We start from the raw sequence: 25302 nt of genomic DNA on the forward strand, positions 1-25302 counted from the left end.
AATAATTTTTCTAATAAATATGACTTTTTCTTTACACACTGTTATTATTTTTAAAACAATCTTATAAACATATGACGACGTGAGTTTTTATTTAACCTCAACAATTATTAAATTATGAAGGACGTTCATTACACATAGTGTTTTCTGTATGATCTTGCTGAAATTTCAACAGAATGTTCGTAAAGACGTTAGAAAGTTACATGTAAAATTTGAGACCGTTTTACTACACCATTCTTTAGATACTGGTATTATATTCAAGTTTCAGAGAGATCAACAAGTTATTTTAGCAGTTAAATGAAAAAAATAGTGTAAGACGCCTACATATAAGTATACAAATGCATTCAAAACCGTTGCTGGCGTTGCCACAAGCTCGTTCCACTGTCACTGCAGTATCTACATTTCCCCTGTAACGGTGATAAACGTCCTTAAGTAACAAGTAACAATACATGCATTTCTTACCAAGTAACATAGTTCACTTACTTTCCAATATATTAATTATGAAAAAATAAAATAAATACCAGATAATTTAATGTGCTATTAATTAACTTGTTTATAAATAACGCAGTAATGAACAATTTAAGCACCTGTCACTATAACTCAGGGTCTTTACTTGCCTTGTGATGTATTAAAAAGGAATAAATATGAACTTAAGTGCCTGAAACTAGGTAACTCCTTTTTCTCGCAAAATCTAAAACTGAAACTTATTATTATTATTTTTTTTTCAAGTAAGTTGAAAAAAAAATTGTTCATAAATGGTATCAACACTTTTACAAATTTTTTTTTTATTCATTAAGCTGTAATACATTAAATAATTTTATATAATCTATGTATTATCTAATGCAACTAATATTTCTAATAATTTAGAACCATTACATTCTTTAAAGCGACATCTATCTAAAAATTTATCTGATATTTAAGTTCATTAGTTTGCTTTTATAATGTTATATTTTCTATAATTTTTAAGTTCGTATAAAGGGAGTAGTTTCCCGTAAATTTAATTAAATAAATAAACAAGAATAGTCATTAACAAAAATTTTTTTGTTCAAAAAGAAAGAAATCAGTATTTAACTTTATGACACTGAGCAATTTCACTTTTTTAATCACCAAAGTAACGATATCTTAATAAAAAAGGAAATAAGTTATCAGCCGGCCGCCTGGTCCGTTTCAAGCTTTTATGTGTGTGTGTGTGTGTGTGTGTGTGTATGTGTGTGTGTGCTTGTATTATGAGTGCGATGGCCACATAAACCATGTAACCGTAGAGTTAAGGAACGTTGCCAGATCCTTGCAAGAATTACAGTTAAATAAGTGCAATGAATTATAAAATGTTCCCTCTGAGATAACAATAAACAACTACAGAGATATTCCTATAGAACAAGTGTTGATGAAGTTACATACTTTACGGTCGGAAGATGAGATTTTTTCCCTCCGAACGTGACTATGTCCGTTTATTTTAAAACTTGCTAAGTTGGGATGATTGTCAAAAAGAAATATCTTGCCACGAATGGCCCTTGTCCGTGGCTTTACTCACAAAGTAATTCACTCTGTAATATCCACACTGTACCACTAATTACCACTTACAACTTGTGTGCATACACAAAGATTGAATTACAAAAAGAAGGCACAAAACATGTAAACTGGTCACGCACTAAGGAAATCACATTATCTAGAAGAGTCGTATCAGCAAAAGGTTGCACTAAAACACGTGATCTCAACGCGGGAATTGACCGGTTATAAACATATACTTATCTTCATTCACTTTCAGCAAACTATAGCCTGTAGCTGTCACTTGCACGCAGCAGACGACCTAACCTTACGCAAAAGCTGATCAAACGCCGTGGTGTAATTATTGTATACGCTTTTGTAATTATTGAATTACTGAATACATCGTTCATTACAAATAGAAACAACTTATTAGCAGTGTCAAGGTACTCAACGAATACTATGTTCCAGCTGCTGTATCAGTTTTTAATACTAGAATTAATAATAAAAAAAATAATATTATTAATAATAGTAAAGTAGTAACAATAGTTATAATAAAAATAACAGAAATAATAACAAAAATAAAGATAATTAAAAAATGGTTATAATAGCAGTAATAAAAACTATAATTTTTTTGTTATTGTTACGTACGATAGGATATCAATAAAAAAATTTTTAAATGATTATTAAATAACATAATTTTAATTTAAAAATTTAATAACTTTTGTTGAAAGAAAAAAAAAACATCGTAATGTTGGCTTCGAACCTACAACTCAAAAATATCAAAAGAAATGGCGTGGACATTAGTCCGCTCGGCTACTGCGAGCACGTCTCTGCAAAACATGAAAGTAACATATGTTCATCGAAGACCTTCGGAGCTTAACCTACAGCTGCTGACGACTCGTATGACAATTGCAAGTACGCAAAATCTTCAAAATAATCCAGCATGCATTTAATTATATATAAGGTTGAACACGGTAACTAAATACAGTTTCCATGTACAACAGAAAAGGTTGAGCGATAAAGACTCGTCAGTCGTCGCTTACTTTTGCTTCGCTATAGTCGACATATCCACTCCTTTTCTTTCTCCTCCGTTCGTAGGCGCACATTCGGTATACTCCTTCCACGTGTCTCCAAGATATGCGCCTATATGGACATTTCCATGTGAATCCATTCCTCTTCTCGTAAGTGCATACCCCTACCATGCTTCTTACATTAAAAAAAAATTTGCGACTGGTTCAGCGCTTGGTCGCGATGGGGCGCTTGAAACAGGGGAGAAAAGTAGGCACACTCCGTAGCATTGCAGTCAGCAATCTCCCTACTAATCTCTGTTTGTACTTATTTTTATTTGTGTTAATTGGTACGAATGTATTATTAACAGCGAGTAGGTTTGCTGTTACATTATCCACAATGGATCTTGCAACTAAGGCTTTGCTCTCTGCACGCTTTTCAGCCTTGGATGAAACGTTTTGTTCAAGCGTGATTGAAAAAATTAGTTTGATGAAAAAGAAACAATTTTTATTTTTACTTGGCTTAGAAATCGAAATTAAATTATTTGTTATTTTTTAAACTAAGACTTTTTAATTTATCTGCCGTGAATGATCCATGTTACTTAATTTAGTATTATGGAAAAATGTTTGCTACAAAACTTGTGGTCGTTTATTTGCTTTAAAACACTGGTTAGTTATTACTTTTCTGTACTTAATAGCGAAATAACAACTTTACGCTATGGAAGAAGTTTCAGTTGAAATCGGGCTGAATTTGTTAATGTTTTTCTTTACGTTCTCAACGATTTTCAAGATATCTGAACTCAAAGTTTGCTCTTTTAACTTGCATACTTTAGGTAAATATACGAAGATCGCTTAACATTTTTATCAAGGGTTTGATTCCCGGTGAATGCAGGTCATTTTAAAATTTTTAATGTATAAGAGTTTCCTATGAACTCCGGCTGAGTTGGGACAATTTTTTTCGTGGAGTTTTCTTATAGTGTGGTTTCAGGTTTTTCGTTGCCCACAGGTCTTCAGGCTTAAATGAATGCGAAATAGTATTAGGGCTTAGAGAGGGATTAGCGTATCCGGTTCCAAGTGCCAGGTAGGGAGTGCTGGATTGACCAGTGAGGAGTGGTCCCTGAAACATGGATCTGCCTCGGGGCTTAACCGTCAAGGAGTAAAAACCTGCAATACGGAGTCTTCTATGGACAAAAGTTACCCAGTGGTGAGTGGAACCAACGCAAATGATGAAATGTATTTTTCACTACACTGAGCCAAAAATAGAAACTTCCTGCTTCGAAAAACGAAAATCCCATCTCTTGGTGCAGGATTAGAGAAAAATGGTATATTAACCACATTCGAAGATTAAGAAATGCATTAGATTTCACATTAACCACCCTTGGCTTCGCCTCGGGCGTTAATTCACGTGAAATCTAAATACTTTTTAACCTCACTCACCAAGTGCGTAATACACTATATTTAAAAAAAATTTATACAACGTTATGTATGTGCTTAAATTCTAGATTCAGGAGTTATCTGTTTAGAGATATTTAATTTTCACAAAAAAACGGAACCATAAAGACAATATCACAACACTCGTAACATTAAGAATTCAAAGTAACTGTAAAATATGCAAAAAAACATTTTTATCTATATTCACAAGCACCCCATAGATATATTAGAGGAAAATCTTCCAATAGCAAAGATTTATGATGGACCTTTTGAACAGCGAAATTCTGCTTTGAAAACATATTTTAAAGTGCCAGTAATTGTGTCACCAAAAAAGACAAAATTCATGATGACCTTTGGCCAATAGTAGAAGTTATATGTCTCTTCAATATAAAAAGGGTGATAAACAGATAATGTATATGGTGCTTGCTATCTACTGCAATAGATAATCTAGTTTAAAAGCCTTTCATTTACTTTTCCATTCTAAAGTTTGCTGTGCCAAAAAAAATTATTATCTTGAAAGATGTTGTCAAGCACAGTTCTTGTCAAAACACTATTTATGAAAAGTATGCAGAAGTGTATTTTGTGTTAAATACAAGTAAACATGTATAAAAGTTAACAGGACCAACCTATGAATTAAACACACAAGTATCACTTATATCATTTTATTACTGCACGAGTTACCTGACATTTGTGTGATTAGTTCCAGGAGATGATTTATATTAATGTAAACCTTACCATAAGGTATATATTCATTTTATAACTTGTCGAAGATGGCAATATTTTTAAGCGGGTTCTCATAAAATTTTACAATTATTTTTGAAAATTAGTACTTTCATACTTTAGTACTAGAAATAATATACTCAAGTTTTAGGAGGCCTATCTACAGTTCCGAGAAAAAGCGTAAAATTTTTCTAATTATATTTATTCTCTTATGGGGAGATTATCTGGATATTGTAGGTACTATTACATTCTTACTATTTGCTTCTTAATTTTTTAATAGAATAAAATAACAAAATAATATGTTCGAGTTGACGGTAACTGAAACCGTTACATGAAATCGTATTGACCTTAGCTTCCCCGTTTTTAAGAAATTTAGACTTAAAGAAAGGGCCTAACTAATCTATTAGAAATTCTAATATTTTATTTTCATCGTTTTAGGACTTAAATAATTAGAAACTTGTACACAAAACTGGTAATTTTCTTTTAAATTGATGTAGGCTAGGTATACTACTCACAATGGATGTGTATTGTCTTGAGCCTGTACGGTCTTATAAAAATGCGAGTGAGAGATAATGTATGGAGATAAAATAAAACCATGTTAAAAAGTATAACCAAAAAATGTGATATTGCATTAATGTACGTCATATATTAAAAAAAAATTTTTACTTTTCACATCGTACTTTATTACTAATGATGACAAAAACCGTCAGACTTATCTGTTTAACAGTAAAAATAATTCTTTATTTTTTAATTATGGTGGTATTTTTATATAGTTTATGCCACCAAATTACGTTTGAAACCTAAATTTTGACTTTAATAAAGAATAAATTGTTTCTGCACATAATAGTATAGATGTGTGAATTTAATTGGCCATAACTTGAAGTTACAGTCAATGGCATGATAAAATGGTGTCTTTACTTGGAAATTTCTAATTTTTAAAATGCTAAAAAGATGTATATATATATGTATATATATATTGCCTGTTTGGAGATTTTCCTACGTTACGATTGCTTTTTTGGAGTTAAAGTCAGTTACAGCTTTTGTTAGTGGTATGTATAACCTGCATGAGTTTTGAAGAAAAAGTTATAGTTTAACGTATGAATTTTTACTGTTCAATGTACGAAAATAATAAAAGTTGACTTTTTAGAGGTTCTTAAAGGTGCTTATGACTTTTTTAATAGTTAAAATACAGTTTTTCTAGCCTACGTTAGTGGTATGCATGTAGAAACTCGTTAGGGCTAGGCTTCCAAGAGCTGAAAGAGAACTCAGGTATAAGCACGATAGAGACGGTGGTTATAGTCAGGCTTCTCTTTATTGAACTTTTTACAAGGCTAGCGCCACTTTTATAATTTATAAATACAAGTAAGCTCAGAGAGTAAAAGTAACTCGACGTGTCGCCTGTACTGGTCGGGACTGCTGTGGTTGAGCTGCCAGTTTAGCTGAGAAAGGGAAGTCAGAGCTCCCGGCTGGTGCCGTCTCCTACTCTCCGGCTATACAAGATCTGCCTATCAACACCACCGCATCCTTAGCTTGTGCCACCCCCCCCCCCGACTTCCTCGCTATTCCCACCATCAGCTTCTAAACAATGTACCCTCATGCATCACCACCGCTCCCCCCACACTGTCGAAGGACACCCCGGCCTGGGTTAACAGTTTCTTCAAGATCTATTCTGATAACAACAGTGAGCTGATGACCAGAATGGGTAGTCATGAGTCCCGCCTCAGTGCCCTTGAAGCTAGGGTAGCGCTACCAGATCCAATGGAGATTTGCTTCATTGGACTCGCTCCCTTTCCCCCGGAGCAGTACCGTCCCAATGTAGTCAAAGTTCTCACAGCAATTGGACTGCCTGACTGCGCCAATCTTATCGTCCGAATCCGACCTTGGATCGGCAAGGCCCCAGTTCCTACTACCACCCCAGCTACCACACCTGCAACTGGCAATGCACAGGCACTCTCGCTGGTAGCTGAGTTTGCCACCGCTCGGGTTCGTGACCTGGTAGTCTCCCAGTCTTACCGTCTAAAAACCGTTAAAGCTTAAGACTTATTTAGGGTCGGTGGCAACACCTCGATTTTTTGCCACCCCCTTTGGCCAGCGCCCCTACACACTGTTCTACTTAAAGCACGTGAAACTCAGCGCTGCCTCAATTATTTGCCCCCGATTGTTCGTGACCTGCAGGTTTTCATGCGTCCTAACCGCACCGCCAACTTTATACCTATCGCAACTGAGGCAGACCTCGCCCGCCTATTACCTCAAACCCCTCAACTTGGACAATGACTAATTACGCCATCCCAACCGCACAATCTCTCCCGTCAGACCATTAACTCCATTAACATCATACATACCAACATGAACCGAGTCAATTATTCTCACCACGCACAGCTCAAACTCCTGGTCGTGGACAGGTCTCCGGATGTCATCGCCATCACCGAAACTTTCCTCACTCCTGACACCCTGGACGCGGTGGTTGGCCTCCAGGGTTATTTTCTGTTCCGTGTTGATACAGTGGGAAAGGAGGGGAGTGACGTTGGTGCCTACATCCGTGACTCCTTTGAAACTATCATTCTCGCAAGCTCGGACCCAGACTTTGACAACACACCAGAATTTCTCATCCTCGAAATATCAATAGCATTTCACAGAGCCCTAATAGCCATAGTTTACCGTCGCCCTTCAGCTGCCCTCCCTCACCAATTCGTTGACGCACTTTCAGATCATCTTCCTGCTTATTCTAACATCATCATCATAGGCGACTTCAACATCAACATGCTCACCTCATCCTTCTCATCGCAATTTCTCTCCACTAAAATCTCAGAAAATTCACTCTACCTGATCCCCTCTCATCCGACTCATCACGTCTTCTACCGTAACAACCCATCACATACTTGGATCGACATCTTCATCTTAAAAGACCCCTCTGCGCTCATCCATTATAAACAGTCCACTACACCCTTCATCGCGGGGCACGACTGGATTGAGGTTGCCCTCCGTTTCTTACAGGTACCACGCACCTCTAAAATCATCTTATCACGCAATCTCAAGCACATCAACACTGAACTACTCTCATCTCACATCTCCACTTCACTCTCATCTCTTGCTACATCCATTTCTGACATAGGTTCACAACGGCTAGACACCCTCACAACTAGCTTCTCAATGTCGCTGCTAAAAGCATTTAACATCCTTGCCCCAATGAAACAAATCACCTTGTCATCCCGTAGAAAACCATGGGTTACCTCCCAGATCAGAAACATGATGTCGGATAGAGACAGAGTCTATCGTGATGCCCGGCTTTCCGGACTGGAGATGGACACATAACGTTATCGCCTTCTCCGCAACCGAGTCTCTAACCGCCATTCTACCGCTAAAAATTCATATTTCGCTCAACTCATTAACTCATCCACAAACCCCAAAGAGAAATGGTCTGCTCTCCGCAAACAAAACTTCACTGATCTCACACCACCATCACCTACACAGTTATTCCCCCCAGACACTCTCATAAACGCATACACCGCGGTTACTACCTCAGCATCACCGCTCACCTCAAATGAAATCAATCTGGTACTCAACAGCACATCTCCATCCAACCCATTGGCCTCCCCTTTTATTTTTTAATTTTAATTTTAGCTTCAAGCCTACTTCTTCAGAAGAAATCCATCAAGCAGTCATCACATCCACTTCAAAGGCAATAGGGCATGATAGTATTTCCAATAAAATGCTACGCATCTCTCTCCTTATCATCTTACCATTCCTCACTTTTTTGTTCAATAGTCTCATACAGTACTCACACTTTCCTTCATTGTGGAAGAGGGCTCTTCTTCTCCCCCTAGCCAAAGTTTGCCAAATGACTTCCCCCGCAGACACTCGCCCCATAGCCTCTCTGTATGAAGTCTCTAAAGCCTTTGAACGAATCCTGTTTCGTCAACTTTCAGATCATATTTCAGACAATAGCTTACTCGATCCACATCAATAAGGCTTCAGGAGGGGACACAGCACTCAGACCGCCCTCGTTGGCGTAACTGAGAACATATGAGAGGCGATAAACCATCAGGAAGTCACCATCATGGTCCTACTTGACTTTTCAAAAGCCTTCGACACAGTCCCTCACCTGAAGCTACTGAAGAAACTGAAACACTTTAACCTCTCCAATAGTGCCATAACTCTCTTACACAGCTACCTTCTAAACCGTCACCAGACTACGCACTACGCATCGTCTGTTTTCTTCGGGCTTCATGCCACTCAGGATATCAAGATGCAAAGAGCCATCAACGCCTGCATCCGTTTTGTAATAGGCACTATCCCGAGGAGAGCATACGTCACACCGTTCCGGCTGGGGCTGGGTTGGCTCTCGGCTTGTTGCAGGCCCGAATACCACCTGGGGTGTCTTGCGTTTAACATTATTCGCCATCAATGCCCCACTTATCTCGCCAATCGATTCCGCCCCACATCTCATTCAACCTCTGATCACCGTACACTGCGCCGTCCACATCCTATCCTCATAGTCCCCCCCTCCCGCACGCGAGCATGTGATGATGCCTTCTTCATCCAAGCTTCTGACCTTCTCAACTCTCTCACCCCCATCAACCTTACGGATTACTCATACCAGTCCTTTGAAGTTATGCTTCATGACATACTATTGCAACGCGATCGGAACGAGTGGAACGAACGTGTGGAGCGTGAGGGATTAATAACACCAAGGGCTCCTCCACCTGGACCTTAGGCGATGCGGGCAGCCTGGTGGGGTCGACCATCAGTCATCCCCAAGCACCCCACATATCGCTATCTCGTGCCTTGCGATTGCAACAACTTTGTCACGCGTCATTTTTCATACTCATTTCACAATTCCCTGACACCCTCGTACACCTCACGTATCGCCATTTCAAGCCTTTGTTATCTCATCAACTTTGTTACGCATCATTTCTCAACTTACATTTCACACGCTCATCACCCTTTCTCCTCACCTGACCTATACATGACCTTTCATTCTCCTCACCAGTCTTCTTTCGTCCTTCATTCAATCACACTGCCTTCTCAAGCCATCAAAATCTCTCACCCAGCCTTTCTCTCGCCGTATACTTCTGCATTAAATAAATTAGCTCTCTTGTTAACATTAGCCTTTCCATTCGTTTCTTTCCTCATTTTATTTTATTCTCGCTTGTTAGTCACACTCTTGCACTTATTAGTATTTTACTTTGTATCTCTTTACTTTGTATCTAACATTTGCTGTAAACCTTAGCCTTTAAGTTTTAATTTATAAGTTGCCAGTAACTCTGTAATTCAAATTGGCTAGATAGAGTTCTTCCCCTAGGCGTAATAAATTTCTTAAACACTCTCTCTTTCTCTCGGAGGTGAGGTGAGTGGTGTTGGACGTACTTTTTGGTTTTCCGAAGTTGTGTATATTATAGGACTTAATTGATACCTCCGGACAGAACTTTTCTTACAGGTAAGCCAGCTCTGGAAACTGGGTTGGCCTGCACTTTGCTCTTTAGACTTTCTTTTTTCGATGTGGATGCCACCATTCTTTTATCTGCGCCGCTGTTCATCTCGTGCTCTTGGTGGTGAGGCTGTCGGTGCTGCTGGATCTTGTGCTTGGGGCTGCGACTAGCTGCATGGATTATCGTTACGATTGCTGCTTTAAATACACATGAGGTTGCGCTATAGGTCTCGTCTACTTGCTGTGTCTCCATGCTTGAAGATGCTCTCCTGCGGATGGTCACTTCCTAATGTAGTACATATCAAACACCTGGAGATCTTCGCTTGGACAATCTTCTAAATCCCTTGCGCACGCTACCTTACCGACGGTCTGAGTACCACTATCGATAGTCGGTTATCCTTGGCCAGCAAACATACCTACTTTTGTTGCAGCCAGCGGCGCTTCCTGCCTTCTGCCTTTGCTATACCGGTGATGACTGTGTTGCGTGTACAGTCTTTTGATTGTATTGTTTGTTTTTACTGTCTGCTCCAGTGACTGCCATGGGTATCCTGGGTGCCTACTAAATCTTGACTGGTTGAGCTGTGATATATAGATTTTAAAACTTTCTTTTAAGATTCAGGTTTTTATTATAAACTAGGGCGCAAATTTGGTGTAGCCTAAAAAAAATATTACTTTAAATTTTACTTATTATACACTATGCTTTATTGAAAGATAACTGAGATATAGTACCTAAGCGTTTTCATTATTGTTTAGTAAAGTCTTTAAACTTGTTATATCTGTACATATCAGTAGCGTTTATCTTTAAAATTAGATCGATTCTATTACTCAGTTATTTGTTTGTTAAATTGCTTGAGACTGTCGGGCATGGGGCTCGCTATTACATACGCATAAATATGCCCAAGTGTAAGAAATGCTCAAAATCTTTTGCTACTTATTCGTGAAATTGTCCGGTATGTCGGCAATCATTCCAACCGGGTTGTATAACTAACTTCGCGCTCGCTAAAACTGATAACGATTGTTGTGCTCGTGCATGCCGATGTGAAGCCAAGCGTGGTGGTGTTCTTGATGTTGTGTCGTCCCCACGAGCTAGCCAACATGACTAGAACCGTGATCTGGGCGAGGCGAGTAGCGATGAGAATAGTGCAATGAGCGTCTCCTTGAACTCGACAACTAGTAAGTCAGCTAACGCTGACAAAGAGAAATCTGATACCGCTACTGAGATTGGCAGGCTGGATGTTGATATGCCGTCTGGCTGGCGGGACTTCAATGAACATCAACGTTTTGAACAGCTAATGATGGCAATAAATGGTATCAGATCTGATAACAAACGTTGCTTTGACAAAATTGAAAAGCGCATAGATAACCTTGCTAGCCAGGTGGCTGGGCAGGACCAGCGTATTGATAGGCTAGAATTAGAAGGTGCGACATTGCGTGACAAGTTTAGAAAATTTAAGACTGTGCAAGCCCCCAATGTAACATCTAGTGTGGTTGCAGGTGCGATTCCCTCTGCTGATTTCAGACTCACGAGAGTGCCCTTCGAATCTAAATGCTCTGCCCCAGACATGGTACGTGCCCTGCTCACGATTCTCGGTTTGGGACACCTATACTTTGATGTTCTAAAGATCAAGGGGGAGAAACTCATGATCCGAGGCGAAAGGAAAAATTAAGGTAGGGATGAGGGGGGCCCTGAGTCTGCGATCAAACGGGCGGAACCCCCGACCTACAAGAATTTCCGGGTATTACTAAAATCAACCCACACACGAAATTTTATATTGAATGCAAAACGATCTTAAGGAGAATTAAACTTCACTACTCTTTTTCCAGACTCAGATAGCAGCTCGACTATCAGGCTCTACGAGATGCTGTCACGTTCGGCTTACAAACTCTTCCGCAGGGTGAAGGATGTCGCTAAGGAAAGGGGATATAAATATGTGTGGTCACATGAGGGTCAGATTCTCGTACGAAAAGATGCCGGGGCAAGTGTATTGGAAGTGACCTCTGTGTCGGATCTATTTAAATTGACATGACTACATGAGCAGATGCTGCCCGTTCCTAAGTGTTTCCCACAAGATGATCTACGCGTTGCCCATATTAATGCAAATTCTGTTGGCCCCCATATGGAAGTGATTGGATGGTTCTTGCGCAAATATAATATTGATGTTCTTTCCATTTCAGAATCTTGGTTTGCACCGGCGCGGGAATCTTCTTTATATTCGCTCAATTCATACCGACTGTATCAAAATGATAGAGGGCTGAGGTCGTGCACTGGCAGGCGAGAGTATGTACAGGGTGGCTGCGTTGCATTCTACGTTCGAGATAATGTTCAGAGTCGAGTTGTTGAACCATCGAAGATCTCAAGAATCAATGAAACAGAGTTCATGTTCCTCGAACTGAGCTCCGAAACACATCATAAGGTCCTGTTGGCATCGACCTATAGACCTCCAAAAGGAGAAGTTTTTTCGACTTTCTTTGAAGCACTTAGTAGATGCGCTGTGCGCTATCCAAATTTGATTGTCGCCGGCGATCTTAATATTGATATAATAAATTAAAATTATTATTCGTTACATCTTCGCTGTCTCCTCGCTGATTACTCAATGCAGTTAGATGGCTTTCGGCCAACGCATCATCGTGGTAATACGCACACCTGGATTGACCATATTATGGTTGAGTTCCTAGATGAAGTTCTTTCATCGGGCCAGTCCGATGCTCCATTTATAGATGAGCACGACTATATCTACATCAACTACAAATTTGATGTTGCGGGTCCTACTCGAGTGCAGGCGTGATCGCGTGATTTCCGGCTGAGACCTTTTCGTTGGAATTTCGTGTGGCGATGGAGCGTGCGACGGGTGTATTGTATGGCGATGACGTGGATGCGGCTCTTGAAAGATTTAGAAAGATATCTATTGGATTTCTTGATACTCATGCACCCTACAGGCAGCGTCGTCACCGCCGGTTGCCCGCCCCATAGTTCACTGACGAGCTCAAGGACCTTTTTAGGTGTCGTGATCGGCTCTATAAGAGGGCTAGACGTAGGGGTCGTAAGGATGTTCTGAGAGAATATCGGACTGCTCGTAGGGATGTAAGGGTGGCCGTGCGCCGGGCTTGTGAGAGGTTTCTCCGGCGTGCATTATTAAATGCCACCAGCCAGTCTGGCTCTTGGAAGATCTTGCAACGTTTTGGTCTCATTGCGGGTGGGCTTCCCTCATCCTTGACCTGCCTGCCGGCTGAGTCCTTGGCGGATCACTTCCATCCACCTTTCCACAGTGGATGTGCTCCGGACAATCATACTCTGTGAACCTAAGACCAAGAGCTCAAGTAATGATGGTCTATCTTTGAATTACTTCAAAGACGTTACATCGATCATAGCCCCATTTCTCGTACATTTGTTCAACCTCTTGCTTATATCAAATAAATATCCAGATATGTGAAAGCTATCCACTATTGTACCCTGGTCAAAGGTTAGGAACTCGATGGCCCCGACTGATACGCACCCGATTGCGAACCTTGCTCACTTTGCAAAGGTATTTGATTTTTTTAATAACGGACCAAATTTATACGTACTTGGAGAGTGCCTCGCTTTTTTCGCCTCATCAGTCGGGTTTTCGCAGAGGCTATAGTACCCAGATGGCGCTATTATGGGTCACTGATGATATTCGCGAGAGTATGGAGAAGGGTATGCTCACAGTGTCGGTCTTCTTTGACTTCGAAAAGGCATTCGACAAGATTGACCACCGCAGGCTTCTAAAGTCGTTGTGTGATGTGGGTTTTTCAGCGGATTCGGTTAGGTTTTTGCATAGCTTCTGAGTGTGATATATCATAGCGAGTTCTCAGGTGGTCGCGAGTGAAAATGACTAGCAGACTGAGCCGCGTCGAGTGACTTCTGGGGTTTCTCAGGGATCATTGCCTGGCCCCATATTGTTTCTTGTATTTGTGAACTCGATCCTGTTGTGCCTCTCATTTTTCCAGACTATGCTCTTCGCAGATGATCTGCAAATTTATATCCGATGTACTCCCGCTAACTTGGCTGCCGCTATAAAAAGATTAAATGAGGACATAGCATCGATTGTTCATTGGGCGGATTGTCACAGGCTCTCCCTAAATCTGTTAAAGACTAAGGTGATCATATTTAGTACAACGCAGCAACACATGCGCCTTGACCGATCGCTCTTGCCTCCAGTATTAATTTGGGACCAGCCTGTACCCTTCGTCGCATCAATTAAAAGCCTGGGTATTATCCTTAGTGAGGACTCAACATGGAACGCGCAGGTCTCTCGTGTTTGCTCTTCGGTCTATGGCGCGCTTCATAGGCTGCGCTACAGGGGTGGCTCCTTACCTTGGAAAATTAGGAAGACTCTGGTCACTGCGCTGATGTTGCCGTACATTGATTATGCATCTCTAGCTTACCTTGATGTCAAGCTGCATAAACTATTAATTACGATCGTCCGATTTGTCTTCGGGGTCAGACGCGATATTGAGATGAAACCCCTATGCAGTCGACTCAACTGGCTGACTATCAAATCGCGCAGAATGCTTACCTTGGGAAGGGCATTATATCAGATATTGGCTAAAAATAAACCACAGTATCTTGCTGATCTTTTTTCTTGTGACGATGGTTTCAGGTGGTCTGTGAGACGGGCGGGGGTCGGGTTCAACGTACCCTTTGCTTGGACGATTACACATGAGCGATCATTTAAGATTAGTGCCCTAAAGTTCTGGGGATAGATTATGGATGCTGTGAGAAGGAGTCTAACCTCTGAGTCTTTTAGGTGGGCATTGCACGACTTTCTTATTGCGTCAAACTAAGTAGTAAATCGCATCTTACCTGTGTTTTTCTTTTATGCCATAAGTACTATTATCTTTTACTAAGCGCTGCGTAATATTAATCTTACCTGTACTTGAAATATCTGCGCAAAATTTATGTGTAAGTTCGATTTATACTATTTTTCTCCAAACTGTGCCCGAGAAAATAAGTTTATTAATACTGCGAAAATTTCTACTTATATTATATTACCTTATGAAATTTAAACTTTTGTCAAACTTTGTTGCCATACGGTCAATTCGACCATGGCATAATAAACTCGTTTTTACTCACTCTCTCTCTCCCTATTTTGCTGTAGCTAAATTTTCCTCCATCTCTATTGGATTCTTCTTACAAGACTTAGAACCTCAGAGTTCTACTGCGTGTGTGGTTGATTTCGTAGAATATTTGTTCCAGTGTAGAGACATAACCTGTATAAGTCAGGATAGAGAGCGTTGCATTAGAGGAAAGAAGAGTTGACGTGTAAGCTTTGGAGTCAATATTAAAAGGAAAAAAAGGTTTATTAAGGAAGAAAATTATGGATTTCTTTAATAGTTAAGTTATAGCTAAATAAGATAATTTTCAATATGTGGTACGTAAGGTGAGATGGACAGATAACGACGTATTATCAGTGAAAGAGTCAGAAAGCAATTCAAACGGTAGTGTAGGGTTAGGACTGTAGGCTACAGCGTGTGACCAAGAAAAGTAGGATTAGTCAATTTAAAGAAGAGGTAAACGAGATATTCTTTGGAATATCATCAGGGTAAGAGCGTAAGACGAACTAATGCAGTCATCTGAGGCATATCGTTGCATAGTGATTTTGATGACTATGTTAAACTACCCTTCTATTGCCAGAATTACTCAGCGACCGTTCATCGATTAAGCTATAACATATCCTTATTTTATTTATCACAACATTATTTTTTGTACTAGTAATAAAATACTTATCATCGCCAAATACTAATTTTCTTATACTATTTATAAAATTGCCATTCGTTACACCTCTTTCATTTACTTTTACCGCTGAAATCGATTGACGCAAAAGTTTATTTGAAAGATGACTTGATGATTTTTCACTGTTTTATGCTTTATCTACATTAAACATAAACCTATCTAGTCAAAATCTTCTATAAAATCCCAGAGATTTGGTTCATTTTCAAAACACCAGCACAATTCTAAAAAGCGAACCTTACATTATTAACAAGTCAATAACAGATTGTTTTGCTTCACCATTCTTAAATTTTTTTTTTACGTATACTGCAAATTTTTATAGATCTTATCCATACTTTTATTAAAACTGTTACTGTTTTCGTCCGCCAACTCTCATCCTTCTTTCTTCCTCCCTATTTCTCCTACCCCACTGGCTCTCTAGTCCGTTGACCTATTTTTTTTGCTGTTTCTGGCTGCTTTCTTTCGCCTGCTAAAAATCACCTTGATCTTTTTCGAATTTAACTACCTTTACCCATTTTTTTTTTTTTCAACCAGAATTCTCCTAAAAAATCTAAGACACTCTCTCTTGATGCTTGGTTATTTTTAAACCATGCACGAATTTCTTTTCTTGTATCTTAGAATCATTAAAATGGAGATTATTCTCGATGGAGTATTTGGACTCCTTGAGTTCGTGTTAATTTTTTTTTTTTTTTTTAGTATTACAGTTCTACTATTTCAGCTGCCTTATTTTGCAAAAAAAATATTTCTGTTTTATTAAACGCTTATGATTTTAACACGCACGCCCAGCTGTGCTCTTTGCTCGCACAAAAATCACTATGCAAGGATATGATTTTGGTAGCTTTGTGGTAGACAGTTAATTATTTTGGATGATAGGCTCAAATAATTCAATTAAGGCTTTTGTCATTCAATCTAAACTTTCTGTTTATAAATATTTCATTAATTAAAAAATACTTATGTTGAAAGTAATTGACAATTGATTTGCTAGTATATATCAGTGCCCTCCGGTGAATTTAGTAATTGACAATTGTTTTGAAAACATTCTATCAGAACATTATGTTTATAAAAGTGTTAAGCTTAGTGTTAAAACATTTAGATACCTGGTCCAAAATAACATCATAAAATTTAAAATTTCCTTAAAAGAGATTTTCAGATCCTTTTGGCTTCTTAACTAACTGAGAATTTCTCATTGATAGCGTTGGTGGATGGCCTTAAAAAAAATTATTTTACTTTGATATTATGGTATTATATGGTTTTAAATTATTTCACTCAGTCCTTTAGTTATGAATACATTCAGCTAATGTACCGCAAAAAATGTATTAGATTTTTTGTCAATATGAAGGCAGAGCCTGTCTTTTTTACGTAGCCGTATTGTTCTGGTGTTTCTAATGCCTTATATAATGAAAGATTTTATGTTCTTATCTCCAAACTTTCTTTTTCAGAAATTTTTTTCGGAAATGATGGCTGAAGATTTAGACGTGGAAGCTATGTTAGAAGCACCATACCAGAAAGGGGTGAGTAAAGTAAAAAATTCAATTTTTAAAAATTCTCAAAAGCTACTATCTAATTATTGGCAGAATATAGACACGAATAGAGACTTATAAATAAATTGAACATTATAAATATCAAGGTACGTATACATAAACTTACATATATATATAAAGTAACTATCTTTTCTCGTTAGTGCACAGTACGATGCAAATACAGATGAATGAAGTAGACACAAAGTCCAAAAGCTATAAATGTATTGAGAAACTGAATCTTGAATATAGTGACAACAGTATTTAAACGTGAGTATAAAAACATGAACAATAATACAATCATACAGACTAATACAGAAATGTACCCATCACAACCTTAAAACAAAGCTACGTTGAAAAAAATGGACAGACATAAATTTTTGGTAATTTGAGTATAAAACAATAGGAAATAAAAATAAGTGAAAGCAAAGTGTCAGTCACACAAACACACATATTTAAGTCATGAAAACATCATATGTAGACAATAAAATAAAAATTATTTAAATAATACTATGCCTTAAAGTCACTGTAATCATGGTTATAAATTAGTTCTTAAATTTGTTTGAACTCGGTGTTTCTACAGCTAGTACTTATTTGTTATGCTCGGAACTAAACAATAAAAAAAAACCATAAAACAATCTACAAAAAAGTTCCTTTGACTAGTCAATCTGCCGCATAAGTTTTCCAGATCACTCGAATCCGAAATTTATTTTGCCTAATATAAAGTACCGGATTTATGGACACAGGCAAAGTCAAGATTGTATTCTAAAGAAATTATGGTACAAAAATAGTTTTAAAAAAAATTAATTGATATTATCAACGATCAAAAGCAAAGAGTTAATCAAGTTGTGTGTTGGATTCTTCGATACACAATCAAACAAACAAAATAGTTACAAACTCACATCATATTTGATTCTCTTAAATCGAAATACTAAGACTCGATAAGTAAATCATGTGTTTATCTGGTCACAAAGTTGAACCTAATGCTGATTTAGCTTCATTATGTCAACGTTTATCAATTAAAATAATACAACAAACAACACTAACCTTACAATCTGTTGAGGCATCGTAACTGTACATTCTCATAATTTCACAACCTTCAAAAGAAAAATCTATGACTCTAAAAAATTATGTTATGTAAATCTCATAAGGTCAGTATTTTTCCCTAACCAAAAGTGATTTTTTAATACGCTAAATCATATAAAAGTTATGTTTCTAACAACTTTGATTAAAATTTTTTCCTGAAACTGATTCCGAAATATACATCAATTTAGGCATAAAGAATTTATTTTTTATGGTTCTTCTTTCTTTTTTCTCTCACTCCGTGTGTGTATCTCCAATAAATTAAAAAGCCATGTGTGGAGTGAATGTCTTTATTTCAATCAAAGATTGTTGACGTTTCGCCTCTCAAGGAGTTGTCTTCAAAAAATATTAACACCCCTGTCTGAGTATTTACATCAAGTGCTCTCCACTGTTCACAATCGGCATCTAAACTTCAACTAACATATTTATTCTGTAAATGTTTCAGCCGCACTATACTTATACGAATTATACTACACGAATTAATTCAAACGTTTATGTTTTCTTTCAAATTTTAAGGTCGTAGAACCCCAAATAAATCTGGTTATATTTTTGTCCTTAATTGATCTTAAGTCATAACCTTAATTAACTTTTTCAGGTTGAGTTGCTGAGTTTAATTCCAATAATAACAAAATCTCTAATCACACATTACGCTAAAGTATTTCTAAAAATTTGTTTTAGTAGTTTTATGATGTCATTTAGTATCTTTTACAAGTAAAATAATTTATTTGTAAATAAAGCAAATGAGAAAAAAAATTTTTAATTCATAATCAACCATATGTCTTGATCGACGTCACGCTAGTAACCAAGTATTTGATTTCAAATTTCTTCATTGATGTACCTTCAAGTACGTATAAATGCTTTATGATATCGGCTCATCTTTATAGAAGCTATTATTACGTTGGTTTAAAAGATTCCTAAAATTTAAGTTAAAATACTTATTGGTGAGGATTATGCATTTATATTTATACTTTGTTTTTATGATTTTAACTGTTTGCAGAAATAACTGGAACAGTTGATTTATTAAAGTTTTTACTGCAACTGAAGTAATAAAGTTATTCTACATCTGCATTAGCATTACTTTTATAAAAGTATGAAACGTTTGGATTATTTACTATAACAAAAATAGATAAGTGTAGTGAAAAAACTCATATTATATAAGGTGCACAATACGAAAAAAAAATTAAGTCTATTTATTGTAATAGTGAATGTGGTTCTCCACCATCAACAAAATTCTTTTCTGGGAAAGTTCAATTGGATGAAATATTGACTGGATTTAAAAATAATTTTACTTTCTCAGGTAAAAGTAATTTTTTGGGACTTATTCTTGACACAACTGCTCTGGACTTCTGAAGTATGCAGTAACTAGCTTTGGAATTTAACATTTCTAAAAAAAATGTCAAAATCAGCTAAAACTGGAAAAAAATTTACTTATTAACTGAAATCAACTCACAAATCCGAAAAAATATTATCAGAAGATACAGTAGAAAAAAAGTCCTATTGGACTTAGTAAATGTTCGCAACTTCATCCCAAGTGGGGTATCTTGAAGGATGCAAAAGTTACACGTATAGTATATACTTGTACGATGATGAAGTTTACGCTGACTTTTCAAAAAACTTGTCGTGCGTTGTAGAAAATTTTGCACAACAATTTTTACTATAATTACTAAACAATTGTTCATATACACTAGAAAAGATTTGACGCCGTCAGAGTACTACTGGTAGTACAGTGCTAGTTTGGAAGTTTAGTGCGTCAGCGATACCATTCGAAACGAGAGTTGCACAAGACCTGTACATACGCTCCATCTAATATGTGATAAGTACGTCTAATCATACTATAAGCAATGCTACGATGCTCCTTTAGGATACTTCACTGCTTGGGCTGGTACACAGGCTGTTTGGACTGAGATACCTGCTATTCCACTAGTCAGAGACAGCAGACTAATTGTAATTTGGTATAACTGCTGTAGAGAGAGTGGCACCTGTGGCACCAAATCTTTCTCAGTGTAGTTGTAATTTCTTATAAATACGAGAAAGAAATATAACGCAGTAGCCAGATTGACAGATTTTAGTAACATGCTATACATAGTACAAAAAATAGTGACATGCATACAGATACTATCATAGTCGCTGTTTTTCTTTCTCGTTTATCTCCTACCACACAGTCTTTCTATGCGGCGTCCTCTTCAGTTCTCTAGTCTACTCTCTGCAGAACATAGGTCTTCTATTCTTCTGTATGTATAAACAAACATGTACAGATGTATACTGCTACAGGCTACGTATACAAAAACCCCCAGCGCCAACTTGTAGCTGGATGGTAAGTCTGCGTGATTACGAGAATACGCGGAGAAGCATGGTTGCTGAAAGTCAATAATTTTTTTCATTAATATCAAGATCCTTCCTAATAGTCTAATCATCTCAATTAGAATTCCTTAACTCCTTAAATTAACGACGATATTTTTTTCATCATGAGGTTTTGCTTTAATAACTTGTAAAAAAGATGTATATCCTTTTATCGCTGGTACTTGTGAGCTACATTGCATGTGTCAGTAAAGAGCGTGAGAGAGATAGAGAACACTTAGTAGTAGTAACACATGCAATATAGCTCACACGTACGAGCAACAAAGGAACATATGTCTATCTTCCAACTTATTAAAGCAAAATCTTATCGTAAAGTTACGGAGTTAAGGATTCTAATTGAGATGATCAGACTATAAGGAAAGATTTTTACATTAATGAAAAAAAAATATTGACTTTCAGCAACCATGCTACTTCATGTATTCTTGTAACCACGCAGACTCACCATTTAGCCTAAAGTTGGCGCTGGTGTCTTTGTGCACGGTGCCTATGTTATTAACTACAGCAGTGCAGCATTTAGTTAACTCTTTTACTCTCTCACACACCTACGTATGCACAAACCACAGCGTATTTATTGATCGACCTATATTATACAGTGATTTAGGGGAGCCATTCCATACATCCGCTCCTTCATCCTCAAACCTTCTTCAAATAAGGTAAAATTCTTTTAATTTTTATATTATTTTAAATAGGTTTAGTGTTCCATTGATCCTTCAACTTTCCATTGCCCCTCTTAAGCCCCTTCATCAATTAAAGTTCCCCCATCAATCACTCTCCAGCCCCCCTCAATATAAGGTAACGTTAGCTCAGTTTTCCTGTGTTTGAATTAGGTTACGTATTTTAAAGAATCCGCGTCAGCCCTAACTCATTTTATCAATACTTCTTGACCCCTCAGCTTAATTTATTTTTATAATATCACTTAGCTACCTTGTGTTCATAATACTCATTTGCCTTCCTCCTTGATTCCCCCTTATTTTTATAATACCTTTTTGGTCTTCCTGAGCACCCTTTAATATTCGTTAAAACTATTTTACATTATTTAATTAGGTCTAATTTTCGTTTAAACTTCCATCCACTTATTCTCTCTGATATTTTCTTAGCACCGCTTTAGCCACCTTTAGAATAAGATAAAATTATTACTGTTGGTTTGTTATTTAAATTAGTTAAATTTTGTATTTTATCCGCTTAGTCCAAAAACTTGTTTTTAACTTTTACTTTCATAAACATAAAAAAATTGATGGGTTTTTTGTTTTGCTTATCTAGTTGAATTTTTCTGTTCAGTATCTTTGATCATTTTTGAAATACCAAAACAGAGTTTTATCCTGACTTACCCTACTTAAATAGCTGTATTTTTCTGTAGTTAATTTTATTTAATTTTAGTGTAAAAATTTAAAACTATATTATTTTGTATATGATTGGTAAACAAATTTTTAAACCAACATTGTAGTATTGCTATACAACTCTGTATACGTTTGTATTAAATTTTTGTGGTTTAAAAACTTTCGTTCCAATTTCTTCTCTGTTAATTTTTACTAGATTTAATAAAAATATTTTGTCAGTATATAAATTATAATAATTTGTTTGTTTAAACAACTACCGACGTTTTAAGCATTTAAAAAACTCAGAAATAAATATTTTTATTATGCGTCGTAAGTGTAGCTCTGTTAGTTTATAAAAAATATTGTTTTAACATTCTTTTGCAAGTATCGCTTGTTTTGCAATATCGTGAGACATCAAACGTTTTTATTCTTGTATTCAGTTTAAATCAATAATTTTTTAATTTGTTGTATTTTAAAGTAGATATTACCTTTTTATCCTAAAATACAAAACTAAAAACAACAAAATCGTTATTCGTTTTCCATCAACAAAATAAGACGATGTATAGGAGGGGTTAAGGTTGAGGATCTGGTTTTTATGGAGGCGATACGAACCGATGAGTCCTTACCGCGAAAAACTTTAAGAATTTGACCAAGAGACCATCCACCGTAAGGAGTATTCTTGGATTTAGTTGAAATTAATTCGCTAGGATGAATTATACGAGATAGTTTTTGTTACGGCCTCTAGAGTTAGATCTAGAGTAATGACTTTGGTATATATTCCTATTATGCCCATGGTATGATCGATATGATATCAATTAAGGGATTAAAAAATGGGTGTGGCAATACAGCCCCATGCATAGGTGGTGAGTGGGTGGCCCTGGTGACTAAGCCAATAGGCTGTTGCGGCAACTTGGTAAGAAAAAAGGGACAAACTCAGCAAGGCTCCCAGATTTTTGGGATTTCGCCGCATGCGCAGTGCGCAATCACCCACTCTCCATAGAGCAAGCTGGAGCGGGAGAGTCCCCCTACCCAGACCTTTAACCTAAGCCTCGCCCACTTCTCACAACTTAAATATGACATCTTGTCAAGTAAGAGTACAATCGACGAAAGCCGCGCGGGCTAAGTCTTTTGCCCTAGCCAAACTTGCCAGCTTTCGAATCTCACTGATGATTTTTTTTTTTTTTTTTTTCCATCTGCACAATTTTTATACGTTAGGTTTTTGTATTAAAAAAATATTTTGTTGGTTTGTTGCCTTCTGTACGCTTGGTACATGCGTCGAGTCGTCACTGTAGACAATTTCAACAAAGCAAAGTAATAAATTTTTTTTTATTAAAAAAATGCTTGTAGTTTTTTTTTTTTTTTTTTTTTTTTGTAATGTACGTTATACATAAAGTGTCATGACACGTTTATGTAATTATGTAAGCTCATGTATAACGTTTCAATACCAAGACATAATTTAAAAAAATACTTTGTACAAGACAAGGTAAGTAAAATTATAAAACAAAATATTCGTCACTTATTAAGGAAATCAAAACATTAATATTTAGCGAGTTAAGCGTCGAGTAATGGTAATTAAAGTATTATTTAGTATTTAAAAATTACCAAACGACACGTCTTGATCATTGTTAATGTAATTCACTATTACATTATTATGTTCGGTAAGCAACACTGTTTAATACATTAATACGTTCCGAATTGCACGAACTTTTTTTTGATTGGTGTATCGTTAATAACTTACTTCGCTACAAGTATTTATTCTTGGAAATACGTCTCGTCAAAAAATATGGATTGCCATAAAAGCTTATGCTGCAATTTCTCAATATTTTTCTATATGTACCCTGAAAACACTCGACAAAAAATAGTAAAAAAATTCGTGTTGATTTCAGATAGTATAATTAATAAAATCTATGAATTTTTCGTTGTTGTTAAATAAATAAACAACTTTTTTTTCGCTTAGACTATGTTTATTACAGCACGCTCTCTCTGTAGTTTCTCCGGGCTTTTTTTAATTTCGAACGTGAATGTAAATAAATAACCGCGCGCGTAATGTGGCCACAGTAGATGTGCCAGTCTCAAGCCCGGAGAAACTACAGAGAGAGCGTGCTGTAATAAACATAGTCTAAGCGAAAAAAAAGTTGTTTATTTATTTAACAACAACGAAAAATTCATAGATTTTATTAATTATACTATCTGAAATCAACATGAATTTTTTTACTATTTTTTGTCGAGTGTTTTCAGGGTACATATAGAAAAATATTGAGAAATTGCAGCATAAGCTTTTATGGCAATCCATATTTTTTGACGAGACGTATTTCCAAGAATAAATACTTGTAGCGAAGTAAGTTATTAACGATACACCAATCAAAAAAAAGTTCGTGCAATTCGGAACGTATTAATGTATTAAACAGTGTTGCTTACCGAACATAATAATGTTATAGTGAATTACATTAACAATGATCAAGACGTGTCGTTTGGTAATTTTTAAATACTAAATGATACTTTAATGACCATTACTCGACGCTTAACTCACTAAATATTAATGTTTTGATTTCCTTAATAAGTGACGAATATTTTGTTTTATAATTTTACTTACCTTGTCTTGTACATTGTATTTTATTAAATTATGTCTTAGTATTGAAACGTTATACATGAGCTTACATAATTACATAAACGTGTCATGACACTTTATGTATAACGTACATTACAAAAAAAAAAAAAAAAAAAAAAACTACAAGCATTTTTTTAATAAAAAAAAATTTATTACTTTGCTTTGTTGAAATTGTCTACAGTGACGACTCGACGCATGTACCAAGCGTACAAAAGGCAACAAACCAACAAAATATTTTTTTAATACAAAAACCTAACGTATAAAAATTGTGCAGATGGAAAAAAAAAAAAAAAAAAATCATCAGTGAGATTCGAAAGCTGGCAAGTTTGGCTAGGGCAAAAGACTTAGCCCGCGCGGCTTTCGTCGATTGTACTCTTACTTGACAAGATGTCATATTTAAGTTGTGAGAAGTGGGCGAGGCTTAGGTTAAAGGTCTGGGTAGGGGGACTCTCCCGCTCCAGCTTGCTCTATGGAGAGAGGATGATTGCGCACTGCGCATGCAGCAAACTCCCGAAAATCTGGGAGCCTTGAAACTCAGTCTCTTTTTCCCGTTATTTTGACTTATATTGTTCTTCATCAAGACACCTACTGTCCTCTACC

At 36.7% G+C, this 25302-nt stretch overlaps 1 protein-coding gene across 2 annotated transcripts in view; it reads left to right on the forward strand.

The window, feature by feature from the left end:
* Positions 1–25302, forward strand: part of Caper (RNA-binding protein 39-like protein Caper) — a 498386-nt gene that overhangs the window by 61563 nt on the left and 411521 nt on the right. For both annotated transcript variants that reach the window (XM_089594184.1, XM_089594185.1), the window contains exon 2: positions 17260–17331. In XM_089594184.1, the coding sequence (XP_089450310.1) occupies positions 17275–17331 (57 nt within the window). In that variant the 5' untranslated portion in view covers positions 17260–17274. The remainder of the gene's footprint in view (positions 1–17259; positions 17332–25302) is intronic.

The sequence above is a fragment of the Copidosoma floridanum genome, unplaced genomic scaffold (assembly GCF_036245765.1).
Source record: "Copidosoma floridanum isolate Cflo_tuat_1 unplaced genomic scaffold, Cflo_Japanese_pri ptg000021l, whole genome shotgun sequence".
In the NCBI taxonomy this organism is placed as follows: domain Eukaryota; kingdom Metazoa; phylum Arthropoda; class Insecta; order Hymenoptera; family Encyrtidae; genus Copidosoma; species Copidosoma floridanum.